The following is a 19,219-nucleotide window of genomic DNA, read 5'->3' as shown; positions in this document are numbered from 1 at the left end:
CCATGCCTACAACATGCATGTTCAAACAGAGAGGATTATGGTTACAGGAACACACGCCACACAGCAACGCGGAGCGGCATCGACTCTCCTCCCCCCTTGTCCCCCTCCTTCTGTTTCCTGACTCACAAGCCCTGCAGATATCTATGGAAGCCTGGAGGTCAAAGAGCTCATCATTGGCGGTGAAATCCCAGCATACTCACAATATCCACTGGTTAATATTTAATCAGTGCTGGAAACACTCACCACCGGGGCGGAGCTGAGGACAAAGACAGATTAGCCACAGGCCCCTCAGATTACACTTTGATTACACTCACATACTGCCTTCAAATAATATTTAGAAAACTGTCCGTCTTCAACCTCACCCTTCTCTGTACCTGCCACGACTGCCTCCCCCACACTGAGAGGCAACTCAGCAAACACAGGGCGAGAAGTTAGTACATTAACCTTCTTTTTTTTTCTTTTTTTTTTTACATAAACTGATATTTTATCAAGATGTGTTACACTGCGATTTAGCAAGATGATTTTCTTTGACCCAACAATGTCTCAAATGTAAAAAAATGATCATCAAATCATCAAACCTCATCCCAGAATCAGCAGCTTCATAAAAGTCTATTGTAGTAAAACTGGTTAGAACCAACTCGACCCTCCCTCACAGACAGTTGTTCTTTTTTTCACCACACAGTTTTTCCATTCTTTCCAGCAGAATTGTTATCAAATATTTTCTCGTAGTTGGTTATTACGATTTTGGAGAAATCGTGTGGATGGATGGATGTTTCAGTTCTTCAGTTCATCTTCTATTATTAGCTTCAAACATTAGCTTAGCTTTAACCATTTTCTGTACATTTCTCCATTTAACAACCATGACTTATTGATTATTTTCCCCTTTTTTGCTGTTGTTCTTCTTGTGCCGTACCATCAGTCATGGGTCTGGTTACATTAGTGACTGGAGTCTCTATTGGTCTTCTTTTTAAAGCCAATAAAACACTTTTATTAGGGTTAGCCATGACTACTCACAATTTGATGATGGTGTGGCGCTTCTCTGGACAGTTTTGAACAATTACATTTTACTAAAAGCTCTAGAACAAATGTATCGATGTTATTTCCCAAGGTTTCAGATTTTAATGACCAGGTTTATTTATTTACTAATTTTCTACAGCTTTTTAAAAACCAATCTGTTTTGGCCCGGCCAATGGCCTGAAGCAAGAAAAAAAAAAAAAAAACTAATTTCATTCTTCAGTGCATTTCTGATGTAACACCAATAATAACAACAACGGTACAGGTTCAATAATCAGGCTTTCTGCAAATCCTCTACCTCACATACTGGTCTTAGCTGAACAGTGGGGACCTGTGCTGTTGTATTCAAATGTTGGTGGCACTTAAGAAAATGAATATTTATGGACTAGGTACACAGTGTGAGAACTACAGCTCTACTGCATTCTTTTATTTTACTGTATACTTCTCTCCTCCTCCTCCTCCTCCTTGTCCTCCCCCTTGACTCCCTCCTCCTCCTAAATCCTTGACACTTTCCCTGCTCCTGTTTCTGCTCCCGTCACTTGGTCAGTGAAGCACAAATACCACTGACTCAGCACTTTGCTGCAGTAAAAAAAAAGCCATTATCTACATTAGAGATGACTTCAAATGTCACCGACACTGAAACGGCTCAGACGTTTTCGGTTTGCTGCTCTTTTACTTGTTCGACCTCAGTGAGGTCGACCTCAGCTGCTGCTGGACCAATGACTACACATTTTCTTATGACACGCTCAGGACGGACAGCTCACCTCTACGAATGCAGTTAAATTTTCCCCCAAATGTCTTTCCTCAACAATGAGACTTTCCTTCTACTGTTTCAGTTTTAAAACTCAATTTCCTCCCAGCCGTCCTGAGGGGCAAACGAGTTGATATGATTTGTCTGCTAGAAATAGGCTGCTTTCCATTGATGAACAATATAAGCAGGGCTTTGTGTCAGGAGAGATAAAAAGCTGGGAAAAAACAATTATGTGAAGGAGGATCAATAGACCAGAGGTGATTTATCAGTAACTGCAGGGCCTCTCATCTTCGTTTAACTGCAGAATGCTGAGGCCGGAGCAGGTTTCGGCTCGCTGCTCGTGTCGAGAGTATGTGGGAGTACTGCTGAATATTCAACTGGAGAGTAGATATGACTAGATTTGATCCTCGGGATCGGAATTGGTCAAAATTTCAGGATGGAATTTTGAATAAAACACCATAGTTCAACAGTAGTCCAAGTGATGTGTTGTGTGTTCTAGAAAAAGTTGGCTCTGATTCTTTGTCGTGAACGGGAACAGCCGGCTCCCGTTGGGGAACAACCACATGAGTGAGACTCATAAATACACAAAACATGACAAACTGAAGGTGAAATTGAAGCACTGTAAAACTAACACAGTAACACTTCTCATCCTTCAAATCTGTGTCCACTTGAAGACCGTTTGTTCAGTGTTAATTTTTAGCCTTATAAAGACCAACCTGCTTCACTGTACCTGTGACCAGGGAAAATAAAAGGTCACTTTTATGTGCACTGTAACCTGGCTACTCAGTATTTGGAACACAGTTTAACAAACAAGACCGAAAAAAAAAAATCTGGGGAAAAAAAGTCTCTGGGGTCGCCAGAAATTTGTGATGTCAAAATGGGGTCACAAGCCAAGAATAGTTGGGAACCGCTGTATGTCAAAGTTCTCACCACTAATGTTTCCTTTCAACATAATTAATTAACCAACATAACAACATGTGTTATTTTGTATATATATATATATATATATATATATATATATGTATGTATATATATATATATATATATATATATAAAAATATATACACATACATATATATACATATAAACACATACATATATACATACATATACACACTTACATATATACATATATACATACATATACACACTTACATATATACATATATACATACATATACACACTTACATATATACATATATACATACATATACACACTTACATATATACATATATACATACATATATACATATACATATATACATATATATATATATACACACACACATATATATATATATACACATATGAACTTCCTCTCATTTTTCTTAACCCTCCTCCACTAAAAACGTCAGTCAGTGCTAAAGTAAAAGTGAGTCACAGCGACTTCTCTCTATCTCACTTCGTTCCACTTGTTATGTTTCCTGCCCTGAAACCGATCAGGAAAAATGAGCTTCATAAAAGACAATAAAAGCCAGCGAGGAGCCGCCTGTCAGGGAGTCGTACCTGCCACGGTCACCTTTACCCCTGGGTTAACGGCCCAGGAGGAGCTAAAGATGGACACTTCTAGTTGTGTATCGTGATGTTTGTTAATTTTTACAGCTTATTAGGAGTCGGGCAGAGAAATGTCAGGAGACAGACAACGGCTCATTAGTCCTGTGGAGCTTTTCTCCAGGGCTGTGGAAAACCTCCGGGCTTCACCTAACTGATTACCCCCCTAAACACACACACAAAGACCTTCCTTTGACACAAGCCAGCGAGGGGCAGCGAATCCATCCCTCCCCGTATCTTAATTGTTACTCCTATCCAGTCGTATCCGTACGTGGCTTCTCTTCTCTCGTCAACTGTACTGGTGCCAGGTAACTCCCATGGCTGGAGTAGATAACAGCGCTATTATCAGATTTCCGGCATTTAGACCACAGCTCGGCATCGATCACTGCCCGGTTTGTGTGGTGCCAGCCCGGGAAAGGTCTGGGGACGAATTCTACCCCTGAAGCCACCCTATCACAGAGCCAGAATGTATCTGAGAAGCCTCTGTTTAAACCAGATTTTCCATTATAACAGGCATATCACCTATCTCACAGTCTCTACCTATTGGCTCTGAGAGACATGAGCAACGGCCATCCTGATTAACAGGATTACCTGGGTGATCGGATTACAGAAATACAAAGCAATCAATTAGCACAAGGTGTAATGGTCATAATCAGAAGCCTCTGAAGGCTGGAGCCATTATTGAATATCATCGAGGTTCAGGAACATTAGCATCGTCATGATGGTGATGGTGGTGACGGTGATGTGTTTAGGGACCTACCAAACCCACAGGACAGACTGGTGTCCGTGTCAACACGGTCACACTACATTTCATGGATGATGTAATGTCACATCCCTGTGTCTGTGTTTTTACATCATCAGCTGTTACATCAGACTGAATTTGTCTAAAACAGACCAGGACAAATGACGGCTCAACTGGAGTCAAACCTACCTGTCCTGCATTAAAACAGATCGACTGGAATTTCTGTTGATGCCACTAAATAGAGGTAGACATCATCTGTGCCACATTATCTTTGAAAGACAAGGTTTTGATTGATGGATGGATGGATGGATGGATGGATGGATGGATTCATCATTTTAGCCCTTGAGCCAAAGTTACTTCAGCCCTGATCTAAGATAAACCAAAACAACACGAGTGCAAGTCATGCAGTTCTAAGACAAACGGAAACTAAAACAATACCAGAGCTATGTTTCCTCATGCAATCCATTCAATTCTAAACATTTCTGCAACTGCCGTTCTCCCGGTCACAACCTGCTTTGTTGCCTCGTCAGGGCCAGAAATTTAGGAGAGAAAAGAATTTGATCAAAAGACCAAATTAAACACTAAACATAAAATGAGCCTTTGTCTCTTTAACTGCCTCACAATCAAACATTCATGGACAGCGCGGCCTCTGTGGACCAGATCCTTGAATTAATCCCGGCACCTTGGGCTCTCCTTCAGTGACAGCTCATTGTTCTGAAGTGGTACAAAAGGCCTGAGGCTCTTCAGAGCTTTTCTTCTTGAGTGTATGGATACTGCGCAAGAAGGAACATTTCCTCGTCCTCTGCTACAAGACAGGAGAGTAATAGTCTACAGAAGGAAACAGGATCACGTTTCAGGGCAGGACAATAAAGCACAGAGGCCACGGGCGGGAGACAGGAAAACGGGCTGAGTCAATGATTCTCACTGTGTGTGTGAGAGAGAGTGAGAGTGAGGGAGAGTGATTCTGTGTGCTGGTTTTGTCACTCTGTGTGGTGTTAAATATTAGCAGAGCAGATCAACACTGCTGCATGCGGTGCACTCCGGCTCTGTGATATTGACCCAGACACATCAGTCGGTATCCCAGCAGCCCCGCGGCTATTGCTTGATCATTTTCACCAGACGGTCTTCGACACATTACAGTTCCCAGTTCAGCTAATGCCCTCTGAGGGCTGTCGGTGCAATTGGAAAATGAATCAGTTCAGTGGCAGATTTGTGAGCCTGGACATGAGAGGATGATAGAACTCCTCGTTGTCCTTTGAGGATTACTGCCGCTCCAAAGGAAGTTCATCTGTTTGTATCTGTTTTTTTTTTTTTTGTTAAGACGAATAGAAAGAAATGACTGAGGCGTCATCTCATGGCCTAACGTGACACAACACTGAGGGATTTTGACTGAGGCGTCATCTCATGGCCTAACATGACACAACACTAAGGGATTTTTTTTTACCAAATTGTTGTCACTGATCTGAGCTGAACAGTGAAACAGCTTTTCATCACCAGTGAGAACATTAAGTACGGGATGTTTGTGAAGACAAACAACCCCCCTGAACCTTCCTGTGGGTGGTGAGTCCACTGGAAGGTACCAACCATCCTAACCGGGACTCGATCTTACCCAGGAGGTGAACCCTGGGGTTCCACACCCATGACAGAGACATTGCCTCTGGGCCAAAGCCCCACGCTGCTGCACCTCCTCTCAGATAAAGTCAGTGTAGTACATGTCGATGCATATAAGAACAAAAAAAGATTCCTATTGGTCTATACAGTATTTCTTAAGCATAGAGCATATATCAGAACTGGATGGTGCTGTCATCATTGCAGGTTATGGTTGCACATAGAAGAAGTAGAAAAGTAGGTTGTTTTGGCAAATGTATGACTTCGGACATTTCAAAAGTGAACGTTTTATACTGACAGCTGGACTTCCCACTCAACATCCAGTTCTCAAATACAATCCGTGTGTTTATTTGGTCCAGAGTCTATATATATGTTTATAAGACTGATGACGCTTCTCAGATTATTGATGCACGTCATGTAAATACAGCGCAGGGCAGCGCCGACAGACTCTCTGCACTGTTATATTCCACACCCTGTACAAAGGGCTGCGGGGAATACTCTTCACTGAATACTGAACACAGCGTATTTGCATGCATATATGCATATAGTGTACAGTATGTGTCTGTTTGTGTGTTTGTGTGTGTGTCAGTTTGTGTGTGTTCTGTGCAGAGACACGTACCTTCACAGCAGGAGTGACTCCGTCCTCTGCAGTGCTCTGCCCGTTCTGCCAAGAAAACACATGTAAGAACCAGTTAATGTGTGTGAGAGACATTATACACACTGTGTGTGTGTGTTGTGTGTTCCTGGTATGACCTAATTGTGTGGACATTATTTTGGACAAATACTATTGTTGTGGGGACATTTCGCAGGTCCCCACTGAGTGAGAGGACATTTTGAGTTTAAAGGTTGAATTTGAAGAAGGATTAGATTTTGGTCTGATTGACAATAGGGTAAGGATATTTGCCAAGACTAGGAATATATTTGTATATTTGCTTTACAAATGCATTTTGTCTATGTCTTACAAAACACAAATACCAGTGTGTGTGTGTGTGTGTGTGTGTGCGCACGAGCCTCTTTGTGTGAGAAGCGAGCACAGAGGGAGGGAGGAAGACAGAAGGAAGTTGGAAAAGATGCAACACTGCGTGGGTGTGAGCAAAGTCCACTCGACTGTATCCTTCTGCTCCTCCGCTGGCAAACCTGGTAATATCAGGCTCTCTCCCTCCATCCATCAGTCTGTAGGTAAGACTTATTGAAAAGCATGATCACCGTGGAGAACAATAGTTCCACAGAGGTGATTCAGAACAACAACAAAAAAAAAAAAACACTTGTGGTACTGACTTTGAACTCGGGCACAGAAAGATTAAAGGACTGCTGCAGCACACAATATACTCCAGAACAAAGAGGACGGAGACAATGAGATGAAATCAGCAGCTCTTTCACACTGAAACAAAAGTCTGTCATTAAACCATCGGCAGTTGACCCGTATGTCTGATCCAAAACTGAAAACGGAAGTCTTTTTTTAGCAATCCATCTCACTCTATGGAAGAGACATTGACCCCAATTGTTCTTCTTCATGGCCACATAATACCAAAAGCAGGTTAGCATGTGTGCCTTAGCAAAGGGATCGCTTTCAACTATAGGGTTCAAGTCTGTGAAGTGCTTTTAGGAACTTATTCATTATTGGAAATATTAATTATTTCAAAGAAAGCACTTTATTTGAAAGCTCTCCAAGTCCTAACTAGTCAAACCAGATGTTGGCAAACCAAATTCTAGTTCTGTAAGGAATTCCAGAGAGAACAGGTTATCACACTTTTCAAGTTGGCACTCGATAAAGTAACTAGCAAATCACCTTTTCATGTATTCTTGCATCTTTGCTGAAAGCAGAAATAAATCAATATCAAAGAAACAAGTAAATCACAGATCAAACGAAAACCCTCTGGTGCCACTGTCAAAAATCAGGACCCAGTGTGAGAACACCAACAAAAACAACTTCCCTTCTTCTCAGCCTCGGGCTTTGTTTTCCCCATCTCAGAAGGGCGACCCTGACTTTTCACTTCCTCCAAGTCTTTTCCTCTTCATTCAGACGACACACAGACGATCAACTCAGTCAGACACTCAACACAATGACAAGCTGTGGCCTTTACAGTCACAGACTGAAGGGGAAAACGTGGGTCGTCGTGCTCTTAACACACCTAAAGAAAAGCAATACTTCAGAAACCTCCGAAGTGAAACAATTATTCCGAGTATGGATTTAATTTACACACTCGTCCCCGACTCATAATCCTATCTGACATTTTTAGATTTGTTTGGCAACTAGAAGTACTACCTGTTGTCTGTAAATCCTCGAGTTACGAATTGGACCCGTGCCACGACTGAGGTCTTAACCAGTAAACACACCAATTATTCTAAGAAATCAAATCAGATTGTGTACATTGTGCAACAGCGTGGAAAACAAGCTTTATTTGGGCTTCAGGTTTAAGAAAGCAACACATCATTGAATTAAATTGACAGGAGAATGTGTTTGCACCAAATCGGAACATCTATAAAAAGCTGCGAGAGCCACAAAGCGAGTCGGAATAAAAGACCTGGAAGTAATCCAGTGACTAATTACAGTTCTAGGTCAGACGCAGATGTGTTCCAGGAGTGATACTTTTAGAGGAGGTGCGGCCTCAGTGGTTTAAACAAACCTAATCTGACTTTAAGAATCGCAGCGCTCGCACTTTCCTCTTCACTTTCTACATCGCTGTTCTCCTTCTTTATTTCACCACAACGGAGGAACAAGAGTGAGGATCTTAAGGGAGAGAGTACAACTGTTCTAGATTGTGTGAGTGTGTATCATTGTGTGTGTTTTGTGTCAAGTGTGTGTGTGTGTGGTTGGAATTGCTTCCTCTGTGTTGTTGCTCAACACATTTCAGCCTTATTTGCGCTGCATGGTTGATCCAAATGGTCCATTAATGTTGCTTCCCCTCCCGTGGACTTCTTCAGTGAGAACACAAGCATGCACAAACACACACACACGTGCGCATAAATCAGTGCAACACATTAACAAAACAAGTAATGTCACTGAGAAAACACAGTGAATAAGTAGGTTTGGAAAAATCAATGACTATTACAGGGTCAGTGATCTGTTTTTACATTGAGATAAGAGTTGTTTTTTTTTTTTTGGTTTTTTTTACATGCGCTACATACTGTGCACTTAATCTAAGTTACCACTGTCATGCTCTACCAAACCAAAAGAATGGGTTTTTTTTTATTAGGGACAATAAAAGTCCGCAGGACTGAAACATCGACAGTCAACGTTGACTTATTCATTTGACAAACTGCTGAAGACAAGACTGCGAAACTCACCACCTGTCCTAATCAATCTTCTTATATCTGCTAACGTGCGCACGTATTACTGAGCTCACGCCAAAACAGTCCAATCTATTGAACCACAGTCCAATCTATTGAACCACAGTCCAATCTATTGAACCACAGTCCAATCTATTGGACCAGCCCTGATTACAGAACCCTAATTTCTCTCAGGACTCCTAGTGTACTCTCTGGGCAGTGCAGCTCTCATAAATCTGTGTGATTTAAGCAACGCTGTCTGTAACTAGGCAACACACAATGATCAGTCTTTCTGTGTGTGTGTGTAATTCTACCTGATCACATATTGCTGTACACTCAGCTGTCAGGTGAGCATTGAGAGTTAGGGCTGTCAGAACGAACTTCGCAATTCAAATGGAATTCAAATTTCTATCTGCGCATTTCCGGTCACTCCCAATGAAGAATTCAGCCTCCTGTCCTTTAGGGAGTGGCACTGTATCTAAAACCAGCCATCCATCATAGCAGATCTCACTAACACCTTGTAGACCTTTGATTACTTTTTCACTCCTATCCCTCTGTAACACATCAACGCTCGTCTCCACCCTGTTTTTGCGCTTCTTTTCTCCAGTCTCCACGTTGATCAGTTGACATCAGGTAATAAAAAGTCGTCAATTTCTGCCAGTTTAAAATCTCAATCACTGCACACCGACCAGAGTCTACTCAAAACTCAAATCCTGAGGGCAAGAGTGTTTGTCGCTACCTGCCCGCCCCAGTCCTTCTCCCTCCCACTGCACTGCTGCGGTGTTGCAATGTTAGAGGTGAGCACGCACGTTCACACAGGCATCTGACTGTACACTTCCCACCACACCTTATGAACAAACTTGGCAGTGACTATGAACATTAACCTCACAATCTGTTATGTAATGCGGAAGAAGACCTTCGTGCACCGGCTGCCCCTGGTCTGGTTCGTCTGGACCTTTTTATAACACATTCCACTATGAGGGCTAAAAAAGAACCAAGAATTAAAAACAAATGTGCCCGACATTGATGGTTAGTTTGATGACAGCCCAGTAGCTAAAGAGAAAGAGCTTCATTTTCCCAAAGGACTTTGCAGATTTGTTTACAAGCAACACCGTGGATGAATGGATTAAGTGACGCACAATTTGATCAGGAACTCCTTAGCCTGTTAAAAGTTTAAACTATAAACCTTTTGTTTTTTAAAATATTGGGCATCAACGCATAAAGATGGTTGGCTGTGTTATCTCAAAAAGTCACTGGTCATCCCACGACACTTTACACTCTAGTACAGTAGGTGGCGCTATGCGCCTAAGAACAATGGTTGTGACCTGCTATTTTTTATTTTATTTATTTTTATTTTATTTTATTTTTTTTAGTGTTTCTGTAAAGAAATCAACTCTTTCCGGATATTTTATATTCTTCTGTTGTTTAATGTATTGAAATTTAGCGAAATATAAAAGTGTTACTTTTAATATGAGGGGATAAAAGGTCATGTGCAGAGTTTCTGTAAAGAAATGTGTCATTTTTGGTATTCTATTATTTAAGATAAAACAGTTTCAGTTCATGAGGTACACGGGATCATTTCAGTTGGTACTGGTATTTTGCATAGTTAGGTCCTAATTTATCTGGAATTTTTTTTTTTTTTTAAATGTTGAGTTTATCATTACATCGATTGATTAAGGCTTTCTTTTCTGGCAACAGATTGAAAATACTTTAATTAAACACACACATTTGAGAATGGCATTATTTACACCTGATTCCCTGGTGGTTTGGCCCGAAACAAAAAAATCTGTTCTTTGACACTTTGTTGGTTTTCATACCAACGTCTTAAGTTGACAAAGTTGATAGAATGACAAAAGCTATTCTATCCCCCCGTCTATCATCTCAGCCCTGGAGTGTGTCTCCACGTCTGTCCAATCTGCCGATGACTCGCTGGACTCCCACTGCTTTGACTCTCCTAACATGTTCTCTGGCATGGCTTCCAGTCTCACTCGCTCTTTACGCTCAATCAATCTCAGCCCTGAGCCCACTCTCACCTCTATCTGCTTCTATCTGGGAAGTGAAGTGTGCAGCTGTCTGGTAGGCTGGTGACAAAGACAAATGGCACCGATCCCACTCCGACTGGCAGTGACTGGTGTGATCTAATTAATTAGACATTAGATTATCCTGGGGTTGATACTACACAGGCCAGGTTTGACCTGATGTATAGTGCGCTGCAGGAATCTTAGGATGCAAATTATCCAGGAGGGTGTGGGTGTTCAACACATAAATTTGAGGTATTATCACAATATTAAACAGCACTCTTCACAGTCTCCGAGCATCCATCTGTTGAGCTGTTACTCGGTCAGTTGACAAGCTGAAGATTACTGTGAACTGAATAGTCTGCTGATAAAACTGTCAAGAGCAGGCGGACGCTAAAGCACAAGGGCCGTTTTTTTTCTGCCTTGTGTGCAGCTTTTTCCCATCATGCTCCAATACTGACACACTATAAGTTTTATGGACTGAAAAAAAACCCCAAAGACTTCAACATTATTTAAGATCATTGCTCATACGGCACAGCCAGTAGTTGCATAGTGAGGTAACGGTACAATTCCTAGCTACTGTACCAATTGTACCTATTGTATTGCATTGTACTATCAATGCATTGTATTGTATTGTACTAGCTATTGGACTGGTCCGATCATGCGGCTTCTGTTGACAGGAAGGGTCAAAGCAGACTCTGGCTGCTGAGGCGACCGAGGTCATTTGGAGTTCAAGGGCCACTCCCTAAGACTTTTTACGACTCGGTGGGTTTACAGCCATCTTTTATGGAGTGGTCTGCTGGCCTGGTGGTATCTCTGCAGCAGGCAGGAAGAGGCTGGACAGACTAATAAGGAAAGCCAGCTCTGTCCTGGGATGCCCTCTTGACCCAGTGGTGGTGATGGGAGAGGGGAGAATGTTAGCCAAGCTACCATCTATGATAGACAACCTGTCCTCCCTGGCCCCCGCAGGATACCACTGATCACTGAACTGACTGAAACAACCAAAATGGGACAAATAAAGGATTTCTTAAACTTTATTCTGGAAGTTCTCCACTGTTTGCAAAACTATTGTAGCTGGATGTAAGTTTACGTAAGTCGGAAATATTACTAACTCAATATGAACATGATTCATCACGCATGGTATTGTTCGCTAATTTGTATAGCTGGCTAGCTAATAACAGCTCCATCAAATGGAAACACTGCTGGGATGGTAGCAGTAGAAAGACACCGACTGCTCCTAAGGTTCTGTTGGTAAAAGACAGATGTTAGCAAACGTCTGGAGCAGGTAAACAACTTGGACCAAATGTTCTTGTTTTTGTCCCCTTGACAGCACTCAGTAACCTCAACCCACAATGTGCTTAAAAAAATAAACAATTCGTTTTTAACCTTGTTAAACAACAGCCCTCACCAACAGTCAGCCTTTAAGCACTCAGCTGTCATTCATGTCATCCTATGGTCTGTGAGTGCAGCACCAAGTGAAGTCCAGCCCAACGGTTGTTTGTTGATTTAACAAATCAAATTAACATGGGGAGAAGTCACAGTGATTGGTTGTGTCACTGCAGCAAAATACAGAAATGATGTAAAGGGCCAGAAGGTTTCCAGACAAGGAGGTACAAAGCGGCACCTTTTTACATAATCCTTCTGGTCAAATGTCTGGTCAAACGTTTACTGAGATGCAGGACTTGGAGGAAGTTACAGTACTTTAAGATATTCTTATCCGGATCATCCGAGTTGTATTTTTACTTTATTAATAATTCACATTGGTACTGACTTGTTTTGGGGTTACTAGAACTTGCCATCTGTTAATGTCATTGCATGGCGCTACTTCACTTTTGCAATGATTATAATAGGTGTTACTGTATGTTCTGCAGGTTCTATTCTATTCTATGTTCTTTCCAACAAATCATACTTATTTACAGCGTGTTTAAATCCCATTTTTTAATATAAAATAAAATCAATATTTCCATTCGCAGATTCACTCAAATCTCATCTGTCAGCATTGTTTCCTTTATCATAAAACATCTTTTATTAAAATGCACATACTGACAGCACTGCCATTTGGGTTAAATGCCCAGGGATACATCAGTATGTAGACTAAAGTAGTCCTGAAACACAACTAGCTTTGGCAGCTGATCAACAGCAGCCTCTGGTATTTCCTGTTTCTTCAGAACTAACCACAACAACTCCAGTCTATATTTTATCAGCCCTCCACTGATGTTGGATTAAGTGCTGGGTTTTCCAGACTTCTCGCATTCAGCCTCAGGTCTAATGAGCACGACTGAGCTTCTGTGGGAAAAACAAACACTTTTCCCACCCATTATTGTTTGCCTTTCCGATCCTCGGCATCCTTTCCTTTTGCATCCATTACACTTTCACTCCTAACAATTCACGCTGGCCCTGAAGTGATCGTCACACATCACCACACTCATCTCTCGAGAGGTTGACAGAAGACGAGCGCCGACACCATTCACAGATTGTGCGCTAACCATCAGTGCGATCAGACAGAAGAACTGTTAAACATGCGTTAATTAGCTGACAGAGATAATCCGAGGGAACAAACATCACCCGTAGTAAGACATCACAGAGAAATCAGTTGAGTGCGTTAAATTGTATTTCGTGCCACGAGCTACTTCAATGCTGCGGCAGCTTGAGATCACAAGAGCAGGGGGAGTGTGATGCATATTCACTAAGCAACCAGTCTGTTCAAGAGGCCATTGAGATTGATGAATAATCACTTTGCATCAAAATAACCATATACTCATGGAGGCAAATTAGAACAACTGATACCTCTCTGCTGCCCTCTAGATGAAAAACCCCACCGTGTTTAAAATTCATGTTTTAGTGTGAACTGTGTGGTAATAGACAATTGACAAAAAAACAAGTGAAACCCTGCATTAAAGACTCTACTCCTCTGACAGTGAAATAAAGTGATGATGAGATGTTGCTGGCTTTTAAACCCACAGCTCTGACAGTTGTGTCAAAACCTCTGTAGACGCTGTCATCACTGTGCTGTGCTCTGGTTGTCAGTTTGTGTACTTCTGCCACGGCTCTCTACAGCGAGGAAACCAACGCTGTTCACCAGGGTCCAGACTCAAGACTGTGTTTAAAAACACAAAATCACAGTAAAATTAATTTATCCAACTATCCATCTTTTAACATATCTCTCTGTTGGAAACGAAGTGTAATTTATGGTCTCACTGAGCTGTTTCTAACTATTAGACATTAACATTAAGTACTCTCAGCAAACGTTTACATCAAATAAAGGCATTTGTTTGCACTTCATTGTAGCTGTATCACAGGAAATACAGCCAACTCCGGCTAAAACTGGCAGTGTTTTTCCTAATTCATTCATCAACTCACTTGTTCTTCTTCTACAGTTGATTTTCCACCACAAAAACAGTGGCAGAAAAAGCTGGGAAAAGATGGGACAGTTCTCCAGTCCGCTACAGGGACACCTATAGAGACGCAGAACTATTTACACTCACATTAACGTCTATGGTTAACTCTGAGTGAAGAAAACAGCCTCTCTGGACTGTGGGAGGAAACTACAGAACCTGGACAACACAGACAACATGAATTCCCACATACACATACACATGCAATACTGTGGGAGGAAACTACAGAACCTGGAGAAACTCCACACAGACAACATGAATACACACATATACTGTACATACACATGCAACACTCCACACTAAAGACCCTCAGTCAACACTAGGGATTGAACAGGTGATGTTCTCGCTGTAAGGCAGGAGCCTTAACCACTCTTTCACAGCTAAATCGGTTAAAATCGGTGGCATGATAGAAAATGTTGTTTGTTTTCATACAAAAGTAGAAAAAGTAACTGGTTTAGAATAGTGATCTGGTCGGGTTTCAGTTCTCTGCTAATGTGGTCATTGGTTAGGAGACTTTGGACACCGACTGAAGTGTGGCAACCCTTTAAGACGGTTTGATCACAGCAATGCCAGAATGAAAGCGGTTTAGTTTGTAGCTAGAGGCTTTGAAGTAAGGTTTCTTATGATCCTCTGAGCTTCAGTGGATGAAAGAGTAATCTGATTACTTTCAGCTAGTTAGAAACCAACTACACGAGTGTGAAATTACTTAGATGATCGACAACAAACTCAGCAAACTTGAGGACCAGAAATCAGACTAGTGACAGTGGCAGGAAGTTACACAAGATAAAAGTAAACCAGTCTGTAGAAACTCTACAACATGTGGACCCTTAAGGAGTGAATATATGAAAGGGGGGGTTGGGGGGGGGGGTCAAAGTGAAGAAAACATGGGTGGACACATGAGACAGATGATTACCTCCGTCTCCAGCTGCACCAGTTCCATGGTGGGCCACGGCTCCGCAATCTGTGCAAGAGGCATTTTCTCACTTCGCTCCTGAGCAAAAAGTACCAGCGAATATCTCCTTTCTCCTGCTGCCTCTTTGACAAGTGCACTTCACCGAGCAGCTCCTGACTCAGGTCCCAAGTCCAGGCACACAGTAGATTTATGGACACTGGTACCGAGATAAGATGACGCGCATTCAGCCGCTGCACGAAGGAGCAGAGCAGAGCAGAGCAGAGCAGCGCAAACAATTGTAATCCAATCCAATCCAACGTGAGGAGACTTCGGCCGGCGTTCGGTCACTTCGTGTTTGTGTGTGCGCGCAAAGTGATAATCCAATCCAACAGCGTCTCCTTCTTCCAGGTACGCGCGTTGGCTACTCGAGAGTGCGCGTTCCAAACAGTCTAATGCCACCTAAAGGAATTACGCACAGCCTGTGGGTGTCTTTGCAGGCGACGCCTGATGGAATTCCAATTTTGTCCTGTGTGCGAGTGTGTGATTTTTCCCCCCCCCTGAACAGAGAGGAACTGACCGCCTGCTCGGGGCACGATGCGCGCAGAGAGCTGAGTGTGGCTCGGTGTGTAGTAGAACCAGCAGCAGCAGCCAGAGCCGAGCTGTCATTGGCCAAAGGATCCAAGAGGTTTTTTTTTTTTTTTAAATCCGGCCCCCTTTTTCTTTACCCTTCACTTGGTCCGCCCAGGAAAGGGGAAATCGTGGCATCATCTGGTAGAAAGGGGAACTGCAACTACGTAATGCATGAATGGACCTGGCTTTTTCTCAGAAACTTGTAGCTGCTGCAGCTGCTGCCTTCAGACCAATGGTTGACAAGCACGGCGTGCATCCAGAGAGCACAACATGTTGTTGCATGATGTCACCTTTAATCATCAGTTTTTTTTTAATCATCAGAGAATGTGGTGCAGACTGTCGTCTGTTTACGTCTGTGCACAAAAGCAGTGAAGAGTAATGAGGAGTGGGTGGAAATGGGTACCAGGAGGGGGGGGAGGATCGGGTTTACAGTGTGACCGTACTGTGAGACAGACGGGAGACTGAGCTGGAGTTGACCAGGACGGACAGTTTCTCCAAGTCCAAGAAACTAGGTGGAGATGATTTGGACGTGTGAGTGTGAGATGCCTGGCAGTAAAAGACATAAAGTCCCCCCCAAAAATAAAGATGATTGCAAGTCATGATGGTCATGAAGATGAGCGGCGTCAAGTGATCCCTGATAAAAGGCAGATTTTGGGGTCACATGTTGGAGGCGTGGCTAGTGTTCTGGCCTTACAGTAAGAATGTGACCCCTGTTAAAACTGATGGTCTCTTTGTAAGAAATGTCCCCTGTCCTCCTGTGTGTGTGTCAGGTGATAGGTGTGATTGTGATTGGTCCGAGAACTATCCACAGTGTACCCTCCCATCACCTAATGACTGCAGGGATTGGCTGCAGCGGTAGAAGACAAATGGAGAATGAAGAAGAATTTTTGACACTAAACTGTGTCAGAGATTAGATTAGAGGGACAGGAAACTGTCAAACAGTTTGAAAATAAACAAGAGAAAAGGAAACAAGGTGTTAGGACCGAGACTCCTGGAGAGGCAGCAGCCGAGAGACCAAGATTTAATACGTGTACATTTGTCTTTGGTCTCACGTCACTTCTTTTTCCAGAGGTAAAACGTGACACACTGATGCGAAAGAGTTGTATAACAGATTATATAATAAAAAATATATATAGGAAACAAAGTGGAAGACACTGAAATGAACTGAAACTGTGGGGTCACGACCAACAAGTGTTGGATTTGCATCAACGCAGCTCTGTTTTCAGCCACTAGTCTTTTTTTAATGGTCCTTGTAATCTTCAGCAACAGGATAAACACACACACACACACACACACCCCTCCACCATCAGCTCTTCACAGCTTCATTCACTGCCGAGTGGATTTTGCTCTCGGCCAGCCTTGGTTACTAATGGCAACCGGAGAACATCAAACCACCTCGCCGAGAATGGATCTGATACATTTTTGATTCAAATGAGGATAAAAGGGGCCACGGCCTGTTATAGGACTAAAAATTAAGTGGGAAAAAAAAGAAAAGACACGTTTATTTTTTGGCTGCTGTGTCACAGTAGGTTTTATGTAAATGTGACATTCTGGCAAAGTCTGTTTAAATGACCAGCCTGTGTAAAAGGAGAACAACTTGTGTTATTTGCTTATCTTGTTCTTGGCACAGGTGCTGCATTTGGACTTTGGAGCTAAGCTGTTACTTTGCAACACCTTGTCTGTTCACTACGAGTAGACAGTGCCAAGTCCATTCACAGCTGAAGGTTTACTGCATATTGGATGGGATTAAAAAAAAAAAAAACGATTGCAACACCTTGTCTGTTCACTACGAGCAGACAGTGCCAAGTCCATTCACTGCTGAAGGTTTACTGCATATTGGACGGGATTTAAAAAAAACAAAAAACGGGTGTAAATAAATATGATGTTTTTCGGTGAGAACCTTGGCCCTAATATGGTTTTACTCTAACCCTATGCTAATGCCCATATTGCCATGGTATTTGATCACTAAAGATATTTGGTGAAGTGAAGATCTCGAATCCAAAGTTTTATGTTAGTGTTTGTGAAAGTTCCTCTCTCCATCCCCTGCAGGGGGTGCTACAAATATATGGCTTTAAATGTTAAACTTTGTGGACAGGTTCAAAACAACAAAAGTGTTTTTTCTCCCTTTTCCAGTTTTTGTAGTATCTACTGTAACTGCAGTTGACATCGAGTGGCTTTACTGCCACCTACTGGGCGTGTCTTTCACAGATAAAGTTTTACAATCAGAAATTACTTTTGCAAAAAGTTATAAAGGAGATAAAGCAGGTAGAGGGCAAACGAACTGCACATGAATACGCCACAGTACAATCCTGGTGTGTGTGTGTGTGTGGGGGGGGGAGGGGTCGCGGGGGGGTTCCTTCATTTTTGCAACTTAAAATAAAAAATAAAACAATGCCTTAATGACAAAATGATTTTATGACTAGTTACAGTTAGCAAAATATTAAGAAAAAGGCAGCAGGAAATGACTGAAAATTAATCAACTGATAATTAAACATTAGCTCTGATTTAAATTTGACTTTTTTACAAATCCAAGTCTTTATTTTAGGAAAATTCCAGCATACTTTACCTTTAAGTAGTATATTATCACATTTAGAAATATGTTTTATGAATTATTAGATGATGACGTAATATATGTTTTATGAATTATTAGATGATGACATAATAACACAGATGTTTATATATATATACTGTATATATATACATTCATACATATCAATATATATTTTGATATGTTTATAAATAAATGATATATAGTTTTTTGGTGTGACATGTTGTTGTTGTGACCGCAGGGATTCTCCTTTTCTATTCATGGAGTCGCAGTGACAGCACAGATGACAGGGATGACTCAGAGGTGTCTCCCATCAACTGACTGAGCGTCCAGGGATACCCCCCCCACCCCCACCTCCACTGGCTACAAACTGAAGCATCATGGGAAATATGAGTCAGTCTGACTTTACGTACACATGTATGGGGGACTCACCCTGACCTGTTCTCTCGTGGATGCCAAATGAAGTCCGTCAGGCAGATATTTGATCCGCGCTGTGACAAAATAGATTAGAGGAGATTTAGTGTCCAGACAGTAGACGGGCTGAGATGAATCTGCTGTTCAACCTCAGCTTATGTCTGGGCTGGATCACAAAGATTTATGCCCCTCAGTTCCATCTCATCTAAACATCACATAGAACCATTAGGTGTTCTCATGGAATTTCAATTTAAAACCTGAAAATATTTCTTAGAATTTTACAGTTTTGTCAGATGGGATCTTTATAATTCTTTTTTATTATTATTATTTGAAATAAGACTAAAACGACTTTGTTTATGTGTGCAGCTACTGTATTTTCCCATT

General features: G+C 41.9%; 1 protein-coding gene across 1 annotated transcript in view; it reads right to left on the bottom strand.

Annotated features, from left to right (window-relative positions):
* rps6ka1 (ribosomal protein S6 kinase a, polypeptide 1) overlaps window positions 1–15,941 on the bottom strand; it is a 48,676-nt gene extending 32,735 nt beyond the window's left edge. The window contains exons 1-2 of the mRNA XM_008308742.3: window positions 15,265–15,941; window positions 6,288–6,332 (exon numbers count right to left, since the gene is read on the bottom strand). Coding sequence (XP_008306964.1) covers window positions 6,288–6,332; window positions 15,265–15,327 — 108 coding nt within the window. The 5' untranslated portion in view covers window positions 15,328–15,941. The remainder of the gene's footprint in view (window positions 1–6,287; window positions 6,333–15,264) is intronic.
* Between the last annotated feature and the right edge of the window lie 3,278 nt (window positions 15,942–19,219).

Source organism: Cynoglossus semilaevis, chromosome 1 (genome assembly GCF_000523025.1).
Source record: "Cynoglossus semilaevis isolate Cse_v1.0 chromosome 1, Cse_v1.0, whole genome shotgun sequence".
In the NCBI taxonomy this organism is placed as follows: Eukaryota; Metazoa; Chordata; class Actinopteri; order Pleuronectiformes; family Cynoglossidae; genus Cynoglossus; species Cynoglossus semilaevis.
Note: the sequence above shows the minus strand (reverse complement) of the source record. Positions and strands in the feature narration are given on the sequence as shown.